At 36.9% G+C, this 22,963-nt stretch overlaps 1 protein-coding gene across 2 annotated transcripts in view; it reads right to left on the bottom strand.

Moving 5' to 3' along the window:
• LOC129265887 (alpha-(1,6)-fucosyltransferase-like) overlaps positions 1-20,451 on the bottom strand; it is a 30,254-nt gene extending 9,803 nt beyond the window's left edge. The window contains exons 1-3 of one of the 2 annotated variants that reach the window (XM_064102342.1): positions 20,362-20,451; positions 2,580-2,851; positions 1,286-1,437 (exon numbers count right to left, since the gene is read on the bottom strand). In XM_064102342.1, coding sequence (XP_063958412.1) covers positions 1,286-1,437; positions 2,580-2,782 — 355 coding nt within the window. In that variant the 5' untranslated portion in view covers positions 2,783-2,851; positions 20,362-20,451. Of the gene's footprint in view, positions 1-1,285; positions 1,438-2,579; positions 2,852-5,646; positions 5,748-20,361 lie in introns of those variants that run through there. The other variant, XM_064102341.1, reaches the window with a different exon arrangement.
• Between the last annotated feature and the right edge of the window lie 2,512 nt (positions 20,452-22,963).

Genomic DNA, 22,963 nt, shown 5'->3' with positions numbered 1-22,963 from the left:
TCTGCAACTGAGATTCCCAGGAGTAACCAATCTTCACAGCAAATGAAAGTTAACATAGTCCCCGTTCTCATTACAATCCTAAAACCAGTTTAATAGTGGAAAATGGTTCAGAAAACCAGTTTAGAAGATCACTTTGCTAGTGTTCCCATCTGATCGCCCAAAAGTGGTTTTCAATAATCACTCCACTTTACATGAATGCAACAAACACACATTTTGCCCATGAAATATCAAACATTTTCTGTTGTGCAGACAAACAAATGACATAATGATTTCATTCATAATCATGAAATCATAAAACATATTAAATGCTGTCATGAGTTTACATGTTTCTTGTCTACCATTCTCTTGAATTTGTTAAATGCTTGTTAGTTTTTAAAAGAATTGGATTGGTCCACATTGAATAAAATTGTCATCTTATAGTAGTCAAAAATATCTTTTTTTCAACACTATATTTGATGCCAAAAAATCCTACTCACTTTGCAGACAAAAATTATGTTGACGCGATTTGTTATGGAACTTTGTTGCTGAGCATTTTCATTTCCTATCTGAATAAGCTTGAAGGTTCCATGCCTCCATTAATATACTTTACAATGATGTACATGTACTACTGTAAGCTGTGAGGCACACAAACACAATACAAACCTATGTATTTCATCCAAAGATATCTTTGAAAATGTAGACAAATGAGATATGAGGACAATTGATTTGAACCATATTTTACTACATCAATCTATAAATTGCATATAAATTGTAGGTATTCTACCAAAGTAACAATTAATGATTCTAGATTTCAACCCCCCCCCCCCATCTCCCACTCCTTGCTAATAACTACTTGCATCTTGTTCACAGCCCACACTCTATTTTCTTCATTCCCCACCCGTGTATTCAGTTTTAAATCAATATTCCTGTATTCAAGTATTTGAGGGAGATGCTGTAACAACAAACTGAATGTTTGAGTTGATTTTGAAGCATTTACATTACATTAATAAAATAATAAAGAGTATCGTCATCCCTCTTTTCCAACTACAGGGACAGGAAAATCTAGATAAAATGAATCAATACATGATAAATGTACACGTACATTGGATAAACAAAATGAATCAAATAAACTAACATTTCATCTACAATTAACAGTCAAGGATATATATGTATGATTATCCATTTGAATGAATGACAATATAAGCCTTATAAAATATCATAATGACTGTTAAAAGTAATATAATATTAAAATGTTTCTAATTAAAAAAATGGAACAGAATTTTTTTTTGTATAATGTAATACTAACCTGATCCCTGTTCCTGTTGCCTCGTATCCTGAATTTTTCCTTTATTTTCTCTTTCCATTCTTGAAATAATTTCTTCTGCATCTTTTAATTTGCTTCTCCAGTAATCTCCTCCTTCATTAGCACCATTATTAGATGAACTAGCGACCAGGTCTCTGAAAATATTAAAGTTGAAATAATTTGAATAACTTAATTTTTGTGAATGAATTTTGTTGTTTTGGTCAATAAAACATGTGAATATGACTTTAATATTTAAAGTGAAATTGGACTTGTGGTAGCGAAAAAAACAAAAAACACAATTAAAGAACCCAAGAAAATGACCATTCAAGTCTTTGAATACTTTCTTTGGAAAAAAAGATACTGGTAAAAAGTTGGTATTTGTAGTCTACAGGCACATCCCCTGATTGAAATGGTAAATCAACAAAACGTTTTGAAACAAGACTAGTACAAATGTAACTTTCTTGAAAACTTTCTTGAAAATGTAACTTGTTGAAATGCCACACAATTTGCACTTCAATTCCGTCCCTGATAGTATTAAAATTCACTTAAGTGTGTTTTGACAAACAGGTTTGTACCCACAAGCTAACTAATCAAACAATAAAGCATATAATTCTCTTACTAGATTGTTTTCCAGAAGCTATACTTTGTTGGTGGTTTTCAACATACCAAGCTATTAACTACATGTAGTTTTGATTATATTTAACAATGTTTAGGCTTGCTAGGGGGCTGTAACAGATTGTAATTTATCGTTTTCTATGTATTGTTATGCTTAATTGAATAATTGATTTATCTTTTACTATGATCAGAGTGCCCACAGGATCTAGATCTATGATGATATATGATAACAAAGCACTTTGACTTTGATTTTCTTTCGAACAGTAGCGTACGCAGGGGGGGGGGTGGTACTAGGTGTTCAACCCCCCCTTTAATTTTTTTTATACCAACCCCCCCCCCTCCCCTCTAAAAAATGTTGACGACCCTTTTATTGTCAAATTTTCTTGGGGTACAAAAAGACCTAAAATTTGTGAAGACCCTTTTTTTTGGGGGGGAGGGGTTATCAACATTTCATTCAGCTTGAACCCCCCCCCCCCCTTTCAAAAATCCTGTATATGCTACTGCTTTCGAATTATTGCTCACTGCAACTACTGCTTTAATTGGACAATAAATTCAATTCATTCATTATTGACTTTAATTGTATTACACATGGAATTGTGGTAGCTTCATCACATCAGGGCAGAGTGGGAATCAGCAGGAAAAGGGAGATTGATGTACAAGACAACAAAAGTTAGATTCTCACTTTAATTCTTGAGTATGTTTCTTCAGTTCTTCATACTGCTGCCTGACATTGATTAGCTCCTTGGCAAGATTCTCTATCTCTGCAGACTTGATACGTCTTTCTTCCCCAGACTCCATAGAAGGGAAGAAAGACGTTGTGAGGTATATCAGACTGCCCAACCAGGCTAGCCCGATGATCATCCCAACCTTGTATGGGGTCCGCATGGTTGACACCTCCTAGCCTTTTGCACTTCTTGTCAGGCAACTGGTTGAATCTCACTCTTGAGTTCAGAGCTGCAATACACAAAAAAAATGAATAGATTAGTTTATTCAGTGAATAGTCTCATATCAGAAATATCATGGATTTGAGTAGTGGAGAATCACTTGTAGTATCATTCTTAGAGGGTGTATTTATAAAGAATACAGTACCTGACAAATATGTATTCTGGGTATGGAAAAAGGGACGGTGTTAACAGTTTAGGATTTGAGCTAATTACTTTTGTCAATGGTGGCTGCAACACTTCAGCAAGACTTCAGATGTGAATAATGTGATCTTAATAATTTCTCTCATTTCCATTGAATTTATTGTATCATATTCAGTGGAATATCCAGAGCAGCGACAAGCATTGCGAGTTTATCATTATGCTATATCATAAATGCAGACCCTGATGGTTAATCTAAATTGTGGACTAGACAATATAACGGATACTGCCTAGTCTATCTGTCTAATAAACAAAATTTCAATTGAAATTCAAATTCAAATTATAATTCAAATTAATTTATTTCACATCTCTAAAAAACATACAAGATACAATACATCGAGATCAATCAAAATGATTCCATAGTAAAGGAATAATGAATATTGTAAAATTACAAATTAACAAAAATAACAAAATACATCAATGAATGCGATGTGGGGGAATAGCAAAAGCCAAATAGACCTATCTAGGCTACCCCCTGATTAACATTCATTACCGAAAAAAGACCATCCTGCAATCAATTTATTAGATTGCAAGAAACACACATTTCAAAAATAAACGAAATGAACAAACTAATGAACAATTTGAATAAGAACAACAACTATATTACAAAAAAAAAATATTTAAAAACAACAATACCCCTCCAACGCTATATTTTTCACACAGGAGAATATTTTCCCTCAGTGCTATGTGCTTCTGGCAACGTATAATTTCTTGGGAAAATATACCTCCGTCAGGGAAATGAATGTTAAAATTAGGCATAACATTAATTTGTAAATACAAGGGAACTTTCACATGTCCACCCTGACACGTACTGAAAGCTAATGTCACTACCTATCATCTTATTTGTTCACCTGCACAAATGATCACATTTCAACTATAATCGACTACCATTAGTGTTTGTTTGAATTAGCAGGCAAGCAGGAGAATGAGTATTGATTCTATTCATACTTGACATCAATAACAAAAAGCAAGTGGAGGCTAGGTGTATGGGCCATTTAGCCCCAGAATTTTGTTAATTACCGTACTGTTATGCAGTTATTTGCTCTTGTACTGTTCATAATGTTTATTCCTGTATGCTAGTTTATCAACTGTATTCATGGTAGTAGAATTTGCATTTTTGTATGTCATGCTTCGTCTCTTTTATTGCCTCTCTCTCTCTTTCTTTTCATTCTACCCCAATTCTCTAAACTCTTTGTTCCCCATCCTCCTTCTCCTCCTCCTCTTCTTTCTCTTCTTCTTCTTTTCATTCTTCTCCTTCTTCTCTCTCCCTCCCCACTTCTCTCTCGCTCTCTGAGTATTGTATACATGCATATGACAATTATTTTGATACTATATTTTACTGTTGTGTTACTTTGTAGCATGATCATTGTTGTCACGTTCGACTATATTGCTTATTCTCTGCTTATGTAACATCGAAGTTCTCACAATATATGCAACTCCATCTCCATAGGCTTGACTATCTGATAATAACATAAAGTTGTTTATTTAAATACATGAACCAGAGCTGCCAACCTTGTGCAAGCAAAAAAAGGAATCATTATGGCCAAAAAAAGGAATGTGTTAAAACGAACCTTAAAACCACACGCGACAAACATCCAATGCAAAAAGTAGGTATGCAGTGAACAATTTAAAAAAAGTTAATCTCTAGGCCTAGTCTGGGCTAAGTAACGGAGTGTTACAAATTGGACCCTTAGTCTTGGGCCGTTTGATATAATCTACCAACTTTAATTAAGTCAGTAGCAGGGCTTGAATTAAGAATTGAGAGGGGCAAGGTCATTTTTAAATGGGCACTTTCAGCTTGGGGCAACCGGCAAAGTGGCCTTGAATGCCCCAAAATTTCAAGGGGTATCAAGGCCATTCTAAAGGGCATGAAGGCCACTTTTATTCTAGTCAAATGGGCACCTAGGCAAATTTTTCTAAAAATGATAAGTAGCTAGGCCTTTCATTTTGTAGTGCAACCTACTCCGGCACTTATCAAAGTGAAGATCTGTCGAGAAAAAATTATTTCAGGGGCACCAAAATCAGTTCTGGTGAACATTTTTAGGGCTCCATTTTTCTGGGGCTTCCTTTCCACTTCTAAAATAATTCATTGTTTTATGTTGAGTTTCCTGACAAAACTACCAAATTGTAGACTAAGAGAAATAAAAAAAAAGTTGACATCAATTCAGACTTCTCTTCCCAAGTAACATTGTTTTTGCCAAACAGTACCCTTTAAAATTAAAGTGTCATAAAATGGAAGTGTACATGTAACATTCCACAAATATAGAAAAATTATTCATAAATCAATCTAATCTAAAATTCAAATAGATCTATAGATAAGATTAAGAAGTTGAAATCATTCCACAAAAGTCCCATCGCAAATCACTTCACGATGTGCACAGCTCAGCCTCAATCACACTGCACGCACACTCAATCATCCCCAGCAGTGACAGCACGATAGAGCAGACATCTAGGCCGCCAGAACCGGGGAAGAAATCTTCCCATTCCTGCTAAACTGAATGCTAAAGTGCCGACTTTTTTAATGAATTCCAAAGGCAGTAGGACATCTCTCTAGTATAAATCATGTGAAACTATCAATAAATGTTGAATATCACCCAGAATTATTACTTCAGGGGACAATGAAGAGCTTTCCAGGTCTTTTCAAATCCGAATTCATCGTATTTGTGTGATACGAGTTGATGAAAATTAACCAGACAGTACCGTTATCCGAAGGGAATTGATATTAATCAATTCAAGAAAATAGCCTCAAAATTTCATTTCTTTATCACTACAATTAATTTTAAAGTATATGAAAAATATCTTTTGATGATTCAATCTTTAATATATATGATGAGTATTTTTGTAAAATTTTGCAAATGGAATAATAATTTCCCTCAAACCTCCAAATCCCCTCCATTACAAATGGACTCTTCTCTTACTACATTTGGGGAATTACCCTACCCAATTCATCGTACTCCTCGCTCTGCGCTGCAAGAACAAACGTTGGCTCCACTCACCTGAAGAGTGTTGGCCCGTGCGTAAAGACAACGTATTAGCAGTAACGTTAGATCTAACATTCGGCGGAAATCTGATTTTCAGATCGTTTTTTTGTACATAAAACATCACTTTATAGGAAAGAAATTACATGCAAATTTAAGATAAAATATACAAAATTCAGAAATATCGTACCTTAGACCGCAGTTACTGTTATTTCCTTTCAAATGATGATCAAAACATAATCATCCTCGATCATTTCGTTTGTCATCGTAAGTTGCCATCTTGGATGACGTCATCATCCTTACAGACGTATTTACCAGTCGCTATACATCGCGATTCGTACCATGCATGCCGCTCGCATATTCAACTAACGTATATGTACGTGCACGCTATCAAATTATTAAAATGCGTTGGAAAACCGGCCGGCAGGCGACTACGCACGCGCAAGTACCAGGCTCATCTCGGGCTCAACACGCACTCCACATACATACAATTATGTACACACATTATCAAAATTGTCAAAAAACGTAATTTGAAAAGAAAAACCATAATGCCGTAATTTGAATGAAAAAACGTAATGATTACGGCAAAAACGTAATGGTTGGCAGCTCTGATGAACACTTCATATTGACTGGATATTATAATTGCACATGGAAACAAACACTCTTTATTATTAAGTTCTTTGTTTTAATAAGTAATACATCTAAACATATATTGCCATTTTATCTGATTTTATTTTTGTATATTTGTAAACCCCGACTAGTGAGGAGAGCTTCATAACAGAAACTAGTTTTTCTTTTAGTCATCCTCAGGCACTAGTCGGTGGTAATTTATTCCTCTTGTATATATTCTTATTGTCTTTTGCCTGGAAATAAAATAAATAAATAAATAAAAAGTGACTTTAATATTTTAATAAATTACAATTGCTGAAACTTATTTTGTTACTTTGTTTTTATGTACATGTATATATGTTGATTTCATGTAATAAAATAAAGAGAAGTGGTATCATCAGCCCATATATTGCATATTCATGACATACAGTACCTATTTTCACAAATTATTGCCAAATTTCAAAATTCAATAAATTCATTATTTTTTAATTGAATTTGATGAAATTTTCAATGTTTGCTGTGTGCTTCAGGCAAGTCTATTCTATCATCTTCAGAGTACAGTCATCATCAGACTTACTCATGTATTTATCATCATCAACTTATTTCTAATCATCTTCAATGAATATATGAGCTGTACATCCTTGTACATGTATCACATCGTCTTCATTTAAGACTGGTTGAAAGTAAATGTGCAATATTGATCCAACCCTAACATAAAACTACATGTAGATTTCCCACAGGCAGAGTGGTTGCAGTGAACAAGTGAGTTCAGTGGTATATTGCAAAGTCTGCTGAACCTGCTGCACGCTGGTGCCCGGCCACACATCGGAGCAATTACATGTACTCTAGGGTCTCTAAGTCTAGACTGTTCAAAACTATCAGCTCATATTCGCTAAAAACTATGTAGGCCAGAGTCATATTATCATGTAAACCGGTGTTCGACAGCTTTAATTCGATCGAACATCGATGCATCAATTTTTTTTCAGGCTGGAAAATCAAGTAAATTTTTTTGCTCCGCCATGCACGCACTATAAGACGTCCACTGCGCCAATATGCGCTGAGGGGTATAGCATTGCACGATTAGATGACCGAGCAAAGATCGTTTGTATTTTCCATGATAACAAAAAAACAAAAGGGACCCATGAAGAATTCTTCCCAAAATGTATATAACAATGATATCTGCAAATGACAACTTATCCGTTTGAAATAAAATAATATGAAAGACATGAATTACGCAGAGTCGATGCCAACAGCTAGAGCTCGGTAAACTCACAGCTAAAGACCCTGCACACACACACACTACAGTGCCCCAGCCCACGCCCGGTACCGTACACTCACTCTCTGGAGATGTACTGTAGATGCATCCAAAATAAGCTCCAAATTGATGGGAATAAATATCTCAAGTAATTTTTTCTGGATGGTCATTTGAATTGGTACTTTATGCTGATATTACGATTGTGAGGGTTTTTTGTGGAATATGAGTTATGACGATGTTAGAGAATTAATCCTGACAAATGATTGATAAACCATTTATAGACGGAAGTGCAGAGCACCTGATCGAATATAATACAGGCAGCGTAGCTCAGTCGGTTAGAGCGCATGTTTCAGATAAGATCGTAGATCCCAACGTGAGAAGTTCAAGTCCCGCTCATGCCGAAACGTGTCTAACAAAAAAGTCTGATGCTATAGCGTTGTGTGTTAGCGTGCCTCACCACTGTATTCATTGCAGGTGTGAATGCAGTTGGAAAACACTCCGTCCATCGGAAAGGACGCAAATGTTGGTCCCGTGTATAGGAGAGTCACAACCTATGCACGTTAAAACCAATACACTATTCGTCAAAGAGTAGGGTGTTCACCTGGTGTATTGCACCTGCCGGTCCCGGCAAAATTTAGGTCAAGTACCTGATGCGTTTATGCCCAGGAGGGCCCTGCATCGTATAGCCTACATCCAAATCCAGAATACGAATGTCTCAAATCACGCTCTAAATTTATATTACATGATAATTTGATGTGAATATTGTTAAATCATTATGATTTAATAAATTTTTATGGCCATACTAAAAATAGTGGTAATGTGAATGTCAGCAAAGTTATGTTACATGTATGTCACGGCTCAAATTAAGAGATCAGAGGGGCAAGGCCATTTTTGAAATTTCACTCGTAGCCAGCCTCAATCACATGTGCAGAAGAGACCATCTCCTTACCCAGCCATTGGCCACTTGCACATCCATAGGACTGGGGTTGAGAAGCACCTCCAACAGCTCAATCCATCCAAGGCTAGCAGACCTGACAAAATTCCTCCAAAACTTCTGAAGCTGATAGCTCATGAGATTGCCGCACCTCTATCATTCCTCTTCCAGCAAAGTTACAACTGTGGTGTTGTACCATCTCAGTGGAAGCAGGCATTACCGGTAGTCTCTCCCATACACAAGTCTGGTGAAAAGTGTGACAGCTCAAACTATAGACCAATCTTGCTGACATGCATATGCAGTAAGGTTATGGAGCATATCATCCTGAGCCATACATCTAAGCACATAGCGAGAAACAACATCCTTACTGATGCTCAGCATGGATTTAGACAAGGCCTCTCAACTACGACTCAACTAACATCAGTAGTACTAGTACATGATTGGTCTTCTATCCTTCAACGTCGAAGTCAAGTGGACATCATCTTGTCACTATCAAAGTCATTTTTGTTCAATTATTTAAACAACTCCAATCCCCCCCTGTAATTGTATTTTATCAATTTTTTTTATCTTGTCTTATATTCTATTCTATTCTATCCTATCTTCTGTGTTTTTGCAGTGTGTGATGTGGGTGTGTGTTTATTTATAACCTTTTTTTTTTTTTTAACCGGTTATGATATTTGTGTATTTGTAGGGCCCCGGCTATAAGCAGTCTTGCTTCTTAGGGGTCCTGACCATTAAGTAATTTGTAACCTGTTATATTTTGTATTAGTTTGTTTGTATCATGTTATTTTTGTAAATATTTTGATGTCTTTTTAATGGTCAATAAATTGAATTGAATTGAATCTTCCTCGACTTCCAGAAGGCCTTTGACAGGGTCCCACACCATCTATTGTCTTCTAAGCTTGAATTCTATGGGATCACCGGTAACTCTCTACGTTGGATAATGTCACTCCTCGCTGATCGGAAGCAGGCAGTTGTTGTTGATGGATCAAAGTCAACATGGAGAGACGTAACATCAGGAGTGCAGCAGGGATCCGTTATCGGGCCAAACCTGTTTTTGCTGAACATCAATGACATCCTAGATAACGTACAATCAATGATGCGTCTCTTCGCAGATGACAGTGTCATTTACTACGAGATCAAGCATTGTGACGACCAACAAGTCCTCCAAAATGATCTCCAACAACTGTCTAGTTGGTCTACCAAATGGATGATGGACTTCAACATCAAAGAGTGTGCAGTGTTAACTATTACACGCAAATGCACTCCCAACATCCAGCAGTATCATCTGACAAAAAGTGTAATCCCTATAGAGTTAGCAACTACAAGTACTTGAGTGTTACTGTTTCTTCTGATCTGCGATGGAACAAACATTACCAACTCGTCCGGCAGTAAGCAAGTCGTACTCTTGGTCTCCTGCATAGGACTCTTTCCTCTTGCACAAGAGATATGAAGTCGAGGGCCTACACATCCTTAGTGCGCCCCCCAACTAGAGTATGGCTGTGAGGCCTGGAATCCATACACAGTCCCAGTCATGAACCTGCTTGAGCAAGTACAAAGATCAGTGGCTCGCTTCGTGTACTCGGACTACAGGATTTCCACATCACCTTCCTCTCTTGTGACGTCACTGGAATGGGAAGTACTACACACACGCCGAATCCTTGCCAAATGTTCCCTTTCACAAAATCCACTACCATCATGTCTTCATAACTCTTCCACCTATCGTCACCTCAGCAACATTTTTTACAAGACATGATCACAACTTGAAGTACATCATACCTGAAGCCACAATCGATCCCTTCAAGTTCTCGTTCTATCCAAGAACGATTAGGAACTGGAACAACCTACCCAGCTCAGCTGCCAACACCAAAGAAATGTCCAGTTTCAAGGAGGCTGCTCTCCCTGCCATCAGAATGATGCAGCCCCCTGTTGGAACCCAAATGATTTAAAGTCAAAAGCTTGGTTTTTACTTGCACTCAGCATAGCATGTTTTACTGTACATATGCAAAATTGCTATGTCTATCCATCACCTTTCCTGCACTTCATGATGCTCCTTCCAGTGGCTCACTTTATTCATCATCCCAGTATAGCTTCTGTATGAGCTGCCAAATCAACTATCAAGAAAAGGGCACGTTCAGCTTGAGGCAAAGAGACCTTGGATACCCCAAAATTTCAAGGCATGAAGGCCATTCTAAAGAGCATGAAGGCCAATTTTAAAGGGCATGAAGGCCACTTTTAAAGGGCAGCCAATTCTGGTCAAATGGTCACCAAGGCCAATTAAAAAAAGAAAGACATCGAAACATATGGCACTTCGTTATCAGAATAGATCTAGGCCTAGCTGTCAGCGCATACTCCAGCGATACGTCTAATGCATCAGACGTAACGTAGACCAAAAGCCTCCATCTCTGTTTTATTGGTTGTTCCGCTGAACTCCGTTGGCTCCACTCCTAGTACCAATGAGGTCCAAACATTAACATGTATGGACCTCATAGGCGACATTACCCAAATTATGGGTTGGACAATGCTGTTCTGATTTCCAACCCAAGACTTTGGTAAATGTACGCATTAATACAAGTTGTAGTGTTGTGATATAACTTTCATTTGGTCGGAAAACATTTAATAAGTTCTAAAAATAGTTGAAATTAAAATGGATTATTGTTAAACTTACATTTCAGGCCCTTTTTGTTGATTTTCGGTGAGCGTTCCACACAGCTGCGAGTGATCAACTCCGAAGTGATACGCGTCCTGGTCAGCTGATCGGTCAGGTGATCGGTTGGTTATCTTTTTGTCAGACGTTCATAATTTATGTTAAGAGTATCAATCTTCAGTATCTTGATTTCAAAGCATCAGTATTGCAGAGAAAAGTCATTATTGATTGGAATCAGTGGCGGATCGGGGGGGGGGGGGGGTTGGGGGTGAGCATTTCTGCCCGTTCCCCCTTTTGAGATTTATAGTAAACATTTTGGAATTAAATATGTTGTTAATACTAGTTATGTGCCCCCCTCCCTTATCACGCACAGCATTATTTGTAATGGGGATATTTCGTTCATATTCTTTTCTCTTTTTGGCCTTTTTTTTTTGCTTGTCAAATTCCCAATTTTACTGGGAACAAATTAAAAATATGACTTTCTATACATCACTTTTAGGGACAAACTTTTTATGGGGGTGGGGGTTGGGGGCTTGCCAAAATAATGGTGGAAAAAATTACCTTCTTTTTTAGTGACAACTTTTTAAAAAAAATTGTCAAACTTACGCGAGACAAAATGACCTTCGATCACTATAAGTTAAAAACCATTTTCCGTTTTTTTTGGGGGGAGGGGGGCTTGCCAAATTTTACGTGGGACAAAATGACCTTCATTTTTTTAGTGACAACCTTTTTTTTTATTTGTCAAATTTTACAAGAGACAAAATGACCTTTGATCATTATAAGTTAAAAACCATTTTCCATTTTTTTTGGGGGGGGCCTTGCCAAATTTTACGTGGGACAAAATTACCTTCATTTTTTAGTGACAATTTTTTTTTTTATTTGTCAAATTTTACAAGGGACAAAATGACCTTTGATCATTATAAGTTAAAAACCATTTTCCGTTTTTTTTGGGGGGGAGGGGGGCTTGCCAAATTTTACGTGGGACAAAATGACCTTCATTTTTTTAGTGACAACCTTTTTTTTTATTTGTCAAATTTTACGCGAGACAAAATTACCTTTGATCATTGCTATAGTTAAAACCTTTTTTTTGGGGGGGGGGTTGCCAAATATCACATGGAAAAAATGACTTTCCCTTTTCTTACTTTTTTGTGTGGGGGGGGGTGCTTGCCGAATATTACGCGGACAAAATGACTTTCATTTTGAGTGACCATTTTTTTTTAACTTGTCAAACTTTACGCGAGACAATAATGACCGTTTTTTTTTTTTAGTAAGAACTTTTTTTGGGAGTTGTCAAATTTTACTTGCGAAAATTCACCCCGGGCCCCCCCCCCCCCTACTTAATTTGGAAAATCTTGGATGCGCCTCTAGTTTGAATCATAATGAAGATTAAGATCATGCGTATATATAGCTTACATCCACGGCAGAGGCGTAAACCGCCGGGGGCATGCAGGCTGGCCCTTGATCCCCAGTGGATTTCACCGAAAAAAAACGGGATAAGAGAAAAGGAATGAAGGAAGGAAAAGAAAGAAAGACAGAAAGAAAGAAAGAGAGAGAGAAAGGGAAAGGGAAGAGAAATAAAAAGGCCATAAAAAAGCAAAAGGAAAGAAAAATGCATGCAAGAATCATCCCGAATGTTATGTCAAAATCTATCGCAAAATTGATATTTGTAATAAAAGTGACGAAAGTTTTGCTCACTCGCCTCTTTATCTGGTAGGCGCGTAGCTAGGGGCGGTGCCCCCCAAAAAGGTCCCTCCCCCCCAAAAAAAAATGAGGGAAAAGAGAAAAGAAAAAGCAAAATGAGAAAAGGGGGGTGTATAACTTAGTTTATAATTGTTTTTCCTTTTTTTTGGGGGGGGGGTCAAAACAATTAACATTAACGAAATGTTTTTCTATAATTAGGTCTAATTGCTAAATATCCAGAGGTATCGAGACCCACCTGCTCAAGCCTTGAAATAAGCGGGCGCTGAGCGCAAATTCGCACTCATAAAGCCATCAATTGCGCCCATAAAGCCCCAAAATCATCAAAATTTTGACGACCGGGCGCAAATATTTTCCAGTTAAATGCGCCCGCCGTGAGTGAGCAGTGAAGCCATATCATACATGTAATTTAAATATCTGAAAAGCCAAAATCAAGTAACTTTCAATTTACGATAAGCACAGTTTCAAATTGGCAATTGCGTCTTTTTTTCTGTACCATAAAAAGTGAGCTACGTCCGTCTTTTTTTCTGTTATACATGTGCACGGGTGCTTCCGGTAGCGGTTTTTCCATACTTCACCATGTGCAATTTCTAATGCACACATTTCCAGTTGGGATATCACAATTCTGCGATATAGTAATTCAAATTGCACAGGAGATAAATCCCTGTTCACAGCACATACGATGTGCGAGTCTTTTATCCTCACAGTCGTCGACTTTGCTTGTCAAAACGGAGCCTTAATCAAGGTGCGAATCAGGGTCCTGAAACAGCGCAGGCAGCAGATGCCCTATCCTGAGCGTCTAAGACTCCTTAATTGGGTCTCGCTAGAATCCCGTAGGAAATATTTGCTCATTAACTTCGTGGCTAAAGCTCTCTACAACATTGTTGAGAGCAGTGATGTTTCTTTGAAAATCAGAGTTATAGAAAGGAGACAAGAGGATATCAGGTTCCATCACCTGATTGCTCGTACGAAACGTTTAAGTGATTCCGCCATTTACATTTTTCCTAGACTGTGGGACGAACTACCTCGGGACTTGCGCATTGACTTTGCATCTCTAAATTTCAGACCTGGCAATACAGGCTGAAAAGTCATATCTTCTTCAATTAACTTTATCTTTTGAAGTCTTTGTTTAATTTACGATAGGTTAATTTAATAATTACGGTATGATTTGGAATCATTCATTCGTCTACTTTTTTTTGACATTCTTGAGCCGAAACTATAATTTTGATTATACTGCTTTTATGTCTCTGGAGTCTTTTTTCTTTTGCTTTTTTCCCCTCTTTTTCCTGCCATTATTTAAACATCTTCTGGACAGTTCCATCGCAGCTTCTTTATTATAATTGTGTATACAATTTAATATATGAAGTACTCGTTCGTTAATGTGTTTTCCTAGTTTCCTTAATCGCCTGAAGCCCACTAAGCCTATGTACCTATTCACTTCTTACCATGTTTTCTTAACTTCTATATACCGGTCAACATATATAATTTTAGACATTCTTGTCAGCTTGCTACTACATGTTCTCATATTTTTTTTTTCTTCTTTTTTCTCAGTTTTATACTTCATCGTTTCAGTTTGCTTACTTTACATTTTATGCAATAGTTTTTAAGCCAGAATTAATTCCTCATGTTTAAGCTCAGTATCATGTCATGACCTAGTGTCATCATACATATTAGTTTCATGTTCTCCTTGTACTTTGTTTTTGTTAGTTGTTTAGTTTATGAAATGTTTTACATTTTACATTTTATTTACCTTCATGCTATATCTTACAGGTCTTCTATGTGCACCAGTTGGTCGGGAAGAGGGACCATTACGGTTACAGTGATTAAGTTTGCTTTCCTCTTCCCCGGCAGCCAACTGATGCATTCAGAGGACCGCCAGTAAGATTTTGCATTTATAATTGTTTGTGTACTCATATTTACATTGTTATATTTTGTGTGAATTGCCGAATAAATAATAATAATAATAATAATAAAAGCACTTGCCCGATTGCCCGGGGCAAGTAAAAGTTAGAGTCGGGAAAGTGTTTTAAAGCAAAGACAAAAACTACTTGCCCGAATCGGGCAAGTAAAATTCTCCTATGGAAATTATATTTTAGGAAGATTCCCCATATTTCACCATCAAAATATAGAAAAGAAAAAGAGACAAAAAAAGCAATATCATTAATTTCTTCTTTCGAATTGCAGAATTTGCGCCATTTTCTGCAATAAACACACAGCTCAGAAACGTACACACACACACACAGAATCAATGGCAGTCTAGCATACCTAGCTAGCTAGCGCATAGTCCACGCAGCCGATGCATGTAGTTGAGTTTCTACGGAGTACGGTGCTGCACGAACGAAGTTTGCTCTGGAAGAAATCTCCCACAGAACTGCCAAAATTCATAATTCTTACCAATGAAAATTCTTGTAGTGTCCATATTTCCTTAAAAAGCAGTAAAAGGAGAAATTTTCACTTCTGTTATGCTTCAAAAAGATCGGGTTTCGAATGATCGTCTGTATCGCACACACTGAAATACATTGTTTGACAGTCCCACATATGCATTTGTGTGTATGTTGATAAACGTGGTTTCTTTCGTAACTATTTTTTTAGCCAAGGTAATTGATAAATTATCTTTTTTATTTATGACTGGATAGTTTGAGCTTTCTTCCTCTCTATTTTCTTTCTTTCTGCCTATCTTTCCTTCTTTGAATCTCTTTATTTCTTTAAATTTCCTTTTGTTCATTTTTTCTGTTACTATAGCTGTCTTTCTTTTTTCATTCTTTTCTTTCTATCTTTTTTTCTTTCTTCCTTCCATCCAACCTTTGTTTACCTATTTCTTTAACCCTTCCTTCGTTTTCCCCTTCCTTTCATTCTTTCTTCCGTCCATCCTTTCTTTACCTTTTCTTCCTTACTTTCTTCATCCCTTTCATTCTTTCTTTTCTTTCTTTATTTCTTTCCTTCATTCCTTCCTTTCTTTTTAATTGTCTTTCATTCTTTCTTTCTCCTTTCTTTCTTTCTTTCTGTTTTTCTTTATTTCTGTCTTTCGTTCTTTTGATCTTTCTTTTTTCCATCGATCCCTTCTTTTCTTCCTTATTTTTTCTTTCTGCCTTCCTTCATCTCTTTCCTTCATTCCTTCCTTCATTTCTTTCTGTCTTTCGTTGTATCTATCTTTTTTTTTTTCCTTCCTTCCATCTATCCTTATACCTTTTCTTTCATCCTATCTTCTTTCTTTCCTTTCTCGTTTTCTTTCTTTCTCTTTTCCTTCCTTCCATCAAACCTTTACCTTTTCTTCCTTTCTTTCTTTTTACCTTTTTTCTTTCTTTTTCTTTTTTCATTCGTTTCTTTCTTTCCTTCCTTTCTCTTCCCCTCAGTTTTTTTTCTACTTTTTTTCTTTCCTTCCTTCTTTCTTTCTTTCTTTCTTTCTTTCTTTCTTTCTTTCTTTCTTTCTTTCTTTCTTCCTTCCTTTCTTTCTTTCTTTCCTTCTGATTTTCTTTTTTTTTGTCTTTTGTTCTTTTGATCTTTCTTTTTTCCATCCATCCTTTCTTTTCTTCCTTATTTTTTCTTTCTGCCTTCCTTCATCCCTTTCCTTCATTCCTTCCTTCATTTCTTTCTGTCTTTCGTTGTATCTATCTTTTCTTTTTTTTTCCTTCCTTCCATCTATCCTTATACCTTTCCTTTCTCTCGTTTTCTTTCTTTTCCTTCCTTTCTATTTGCATTTTTTCTTTCTTTTCTCCTTTTATTCATTCCTTTCTTTCCTTCCTTTCTCTTACTCTCATTTTTTTTCTTTCCATCCTCCTTTCCCTTCTTTCTTTCTTCCTTTCTTTCTTTCCATCTTTCTCTTCCCTGCAGCCATTCTCTCTCTTTCTTTCTTTATTTCTTCGTCCTTTCTGTCTTTCTTCTTACTTTTTTTCTTTAATTATCTCCCCCTTTCTTTTTTTTTCTCTGGTTATTATCAGTGATTTCCCCTTTTTTTATTGTGTGTCCTAGTCCCCTCCAAAATATATGGAAAATATATGAGATTAGGAAATTAATTAAAGAGTATATTTACCATATATTTTGTCATGATGTTCAAGATAAAAAAAAAATAATAATAATAATACAACTACAAGGTACATCAGTAGTCATGTTGAAAAATGTAGTTTTAAAGCCGTCAATGGTATGATATGTAAAACTATAAGGCTATAACTGTTTTGAACCAATAAAACTTTGTTTTGAAGGATTTTTTCTGGCAAGTGAAATCTATATTCGGGCAAGTATTTTCCAACTATTTGAAAATTTACTTGCCCGACTGGGCAAGTGCATCAAAAAAGTTATGTAGCACCCTGCTTAATAATCCAAAATCACTTAGCTTATAGTTGTGAATTGTAGCTTTTTAATTTCTTTCTTGGAGAGGGGTGAATATCAGACAATGAATCATCAAACAAGGCTCCATCTAAAAAAAAAAAAATAGGACGCCGTGCACTTGAGTGTGGTGTTAGCTAGCCAGTTTGAGCTCATGTTCTCTGCCAGAGCTCTGGGTGAGAATTCTATCAGTAATGGCCTAAGTGATGGTGATTTTCCGTTTCAGAGTTTAGATTTCATGTTAATTTTTTAAAACTGTCAAAAAACTTTATGATTTCTTCATTGTGATGAATATTTAAGTTATTAATGAATACATTTTCACCGAATTTAGACTCTCCCAGAATGAAAGGCATTTTCTGTGGAGATCTGCGTTTTCAAATAACTTGTGAAAAACTTAAGGTACATGAACCTACAATACATGTACATAGCCTGTGGCTATGTGCTGGAATTTGAATAGACTGAGTTAAATATTGATTTAATTTCTTTAACATAATTTATATGCAATCCAAGTGCACCTCACAGTCACAATCACACACAAACACTCACCCACACCCGTGATTCTAACCATGAAAAAAACCTTAAATTTTTTTTTTTTTTCTAAATTTGTTATTATTTGATCTGAATTCTCTCTTTCTCCATCTCTCTCTCTTTTTTATATTTCTATTTTATTCATTTATTTAGATTTTTTTTAGGGGGGTTCATTGTTTGTGGTTCATTAAAGATGAAAAATAAATAAGCCCATGTGTGTGTGGTTGTAAAGGGGATGTGGAGTGAGGGTGTCAAAACAGACTTAAACATTAAAATCTGATTCCTTAAATGTTTGAATAAGCCTAATACTTAATTAAAAAATTACAGGAGCTGCGCTTACTATAAACAAATTTGCGGTGTGGTTCACCATTATATATATTTTTTTTAATTGCCCCCGGTTCCTGTAAAAAGCCTGTGAGCCGGGGGCAATTTTTTTGGAAAAATTGCCCCTGGTCTGCAGCTGCTTATTTCAAGGCTTGCACCTGCTGATATTGCACTGGGGGTACACGATGGAAGGGTTAGGCCCAGGGGCCCCCGAATGTTCTACAACCAAGATAAAAAAGAAATGAAGGGAATTAATGAAAAGAAAAGGAAAAGTGCAAGGTAAGATATCTATCTCAAATTTAGATTTGCACGAAAAAGTTTTTTCTCGCTTGCTTCACTCGCTTGGAACATATAAAGCAACTTTATTCCCACGGGCCATGTAGGCCTACATTGGCCCTCTTTCTTTCTTTTACTTTATTTTTTTTTTTACTCATCACGCTACTGCCACACACTGGTTTGCCCTAATGATCGTGGACAATCATAAAAAATATCATTTTCATACCATGTGACTGGGAAATTTTTGGCTCAACCCCCCCCCCCCCCCCCTCTCGATCCCTGTATCGATTTTGACTTGATAGGGGCCTATACCTGATGTAATTTGCTTCAATATAAAATCGTAATGGATAGAACGCTTTGAATACAGGCCAAACAGCCTAACGACATTGCCGTGTCACGTGACAACCAGTATTAAACGAGGATGTGCACAACCCTATGGCGACAAGGTTTGTCGCAAAAGTTGAGCAAGTTCTGGACAAAAAGGCTTCAATACCCCAAGAAAAGACCAGGCGAGTACTATTTATACATTATATTCAATAAGTTATATCTAGGGTCTAATTTAAAAATAGATTTCGTCATGGAGCTCCATGGTAAGATCTAGTAATTTAAGTCCAACTTTTAATTCGCGTGCACTCACTTTTTTAACACAGGAATTAATAGGCATGGTCCTAGTAGAGTGGTTGGCTCCACTCACCAATTACAGAGACCGAAGTTTCTAACTCGATCTGTACAGGGACTTAATGGCAATATGTTTATGCATAATAAGTTTGGATAAACCAGTGAGTGGAGTTGCGCGACAGCCAAAGTAAGTCTGTTTTTTCCCCTTTTAAGTCAATTTTTCCCCTTTTGGTCCATTTCATGCCAAAACTACCTCAGGCGATGTTCGTGCAGTCTCCACTCCACTTCACTACCGCTACACTACGCTCCACCTACCCGAACATCGGGACCGTGAACCATTTCGGATATACTGAGTCAAAACATTGCATGCGATCGGTCGCTGATCGATCGCGATCGCATGCGATGTTTTGAAATCGGCCGTGAATAATACATGTGAGGAAAAAGATACTGGCCCAAAATCACCAATTTTGAGGATAACCGGAGGATGGACACGGAGTGAAATACGGGTGTAGAGTAAGATATTAAGTCAATCATCTTTTTCGTTATATTTGTTTTGTTTAATTTTTACGATTATCATGATTGCCATCCATCCCACCTTTGTGACTCGGTATATCCGAAATGGTTCACGGTCCTGATGTTCGGGTAGGTGGAGCGTAGTGTAGCGGTAGTGAAGTGGCCTGCACGAACATCGCCTGAGCCTGAGGTAGGCCTATGCCAAAACAGAATACGGTAGTCTGTATTTTTGCCCAGTTCTTTTTATATTTTAATGAAATAAAGACAAAAATCAATGTGCCCCATTTACCCCCTACTAGTGGCGGCTGCACAATCGCAAGCAGTCTGTGAATTTTGTTTAAAGAATATAAAATTGTTTTTTAAAAACTCCTCGAAACAGACGGCTGCCAGCTGTCTAGACGTAACTTACACAGAATACAATACATCGGACAATGAACAAGCGTTCATATCTCTTATTTAATCAATGGCAGACTTTAGTCCCGGATAGTCAATCAAATTAAGACGCACCGTACGTTCTAAGTACGTTAGATATAAATTACAGGGCTAAATCAGTTGAAAATACTCATACACAATCATAAGATAAGCTTAATTCTAAAAACAATCATTCAAAAATACTTACATTCCAAGCCTGATCGCTAGGAAGTCAATTTCGTACAGTGCCAACAAGAAACTACAGCACCCCGGCCTCTCCAGTAACGTAACTAGTAGTGCAGTCCAGTGCAGAATCTAGTGCATGCTGCGCCGATCTGACTCGACTGCGTACCGGTATCTGCTAACCGCATGCATATATATGCTTGAGTCATCTCGAGAGCTCGATCGACCATTCACACCGTTCAAAATTTTCACTTTTTAATTTTAAATAAACGTTTTAGCTTGATCGCCAGCTTTTCAAATGTCAAAAGTACAATAAACCCCAAAATATATATTGTAGGCACTGAAGTGGTGGGGGGGGGGGGGGGGCGGGGGGGTGTGGCCTCTGTATAAAAGCAGAAACTCTGATCAGGCCTTGATAAAAGGGAAGGTCTGCAATAGTGCGATATAAAATTTGCACCACTTCATCCCCGTAAATTTTGAATTATCAAATTTCCCCAATTCAAAGTTTACCATATTTAATTTGCCAAAAAATGACATTGTATGTATGCCTATATGCAAACACGCGCGGAAACGGCATTTCCACGGGGAAAGATTCCTATTATTCTTTTTGTTTTCGAGAGAAAGAGAGGACGATGCCTGGACGGTGTCGAAAGGGACGATCCGGCTAACCTGTTGGGGCGGTAGGCCTAAACGGTGCTGTTTCTCGAATCTGTACACATAGAGGGTGGTCATGTGAAAAACCGATAACCAACAAAAGATGTTTGATTATGAGTGAATTAAAGGTGAAAATGTTGTGTGTCGTTACTGATTCAGAAATGTCCGGTATACGAAACGCAACATTTTCACCTTTTATCACCCATGAACAACTTTTGTTGGTTATCATTTTTTGTTTACATGACGACCCAGCAGTATAGGCCTACTTTATTATTACCACAAAACAAATTGAAACTCCTCTTTTGTTTGGACAGCAGGTTGAAAAGTGAAAATGGCTGATATTTCTAGTATGGAATCTTCCTGCTATGAGACTCGTCAAGTTTTGATGAATGTGATCTCTTTTTCTTTCCCCATTCAGTCAGACCGCAGCTCGCGCGATAATGAGCATATTCACGGAGATTTATTCAGCGGCCCTCTAGCGGTCTCCGAAGGAAAACGTGCGATCAATTTGGCTTGATTTTCCCACTGAATTGGAGGGGCTGAAGTTATAGCTCTGTACTGGTCGCTAACTTCAGTTTACGTCGAAACGAATTGTGGTAAGTTATTTTCAAGACCTTCATCTACATTTTGGTATATAATTGTCCATATTTCGACATTTTCAACCTACCATTTTTACCTCTTTAATTGATGCTTATTTTAGTAATATTTTAACCGCGATTTTGTAGTCGGAATTTCACTTTTGGTTCCTGACTTTGCTACATAACCCAATTGTTTCGATCGGGGTTTTTTAGAAAGAAGAAAAGTCACTGTTCAAAATATGTCAGAACCAACTTGACGCAAACTCACCTTGTATTTTTATTTTAGAGAAAATGATACCCTAAAAATCAAGAAATTTACGTTTTACCCGGAAGTAACCTTCTCGTTCACTCCACGATGGCGCGAAATAATGCCAAAATTACGTTCGTCGCGGGTTGGTAGAATTTCGCCTTTGGTCCCATACGTTGAAACTTCTGTAATGATGGCAGATGGCTCGCATTATATTTCTGACTGTGGACGGTGGACTTGTTTTTTTTTTTATTAAGACTTAATATAAACGAAGCTTAATAAGTAGATCCCTTCTAAAGTTTTATTCAAATGATTATCAGGTTTCCGAATTCCATCAAGTTTTTATAGATTGAGATATTTCTTGATTTATGTTGAAAATTGTTAACCTTTTTTCTTAATTAGTCGAAGATGAGCCCCATGATGATTTTTGCCCCAGGCTGCGGTTAAGAATTAAATGATGATTAGCTCAGACAGTCTACTCTAGAGACTATAAACAGTTTAAAGTCAAAGTAAAAAGTCTGGTACTACCGTACTCAGGAGTATTTATAAACCATTTTGTTCAAATAAAAAAATTGTGTCTGTCACAGACAGTACTTAGTTAGTCTCTTAATTGACTTACATGTAACATAATTCATACTTTGAATAATTTAGACTATTTCTCTCTTTTTTGTCTCTTCTACACACAGATCTGCATACTTTCTGACTCTGGTCTCTGCTTGCTACTTCATTCTGGGAGATTCCATCATGTACTATAATGGTCAGACCATGATTTGGACAAAGCCCTTTTTTCGTTTGCAAATTTTGGACTGATAATGATACAACAGAAAATTGATCTTTATCGATATTGGAAACAAAAAAATTAGAGCACAGTTTTGGGGAGGACTAAGAATACTGACTTGGACAGGAATACAGCTTGACAAAAATAAAAATTCACAATTCAAAACCAAAGAACATTTTTGATGCATTGCAAGAAACTTTCTACTCAATCACACATTCCAAAATTAAGGGTAAGTCCTTTGATTAAACACAAACATGTAGTTGATTTGCAATTGAACATAAGTTTCTTGCAATGCCCCATAATTATATTTTGTTCTCAAGCAACTCTGTTATATGTTATCTAATGTGCTGAAGGTTAAGTGCCATGTATG

Source organism: Lytechinus pictus, chromosome 7 (assembly GCF_037042905.1).
Source record: "Lytechinus pictus isolate F3 Inbred chromosome 7, Lp3.0, whole genome shotgun sequence".
Classification (NCBI taxonomy): domain Eukaryota; kingdom Metazoa; phylum Echinodermata; class Echinoidea; order Temnopleuroida; family Toxopneustidae; genus Lytechinus; species Lytechinus pictus.
The sequence above is the reverse complement of the archived record's forward strand: the minus strand, read 5'-3'. Positions and strand labels throughout refer to the sequence as shown.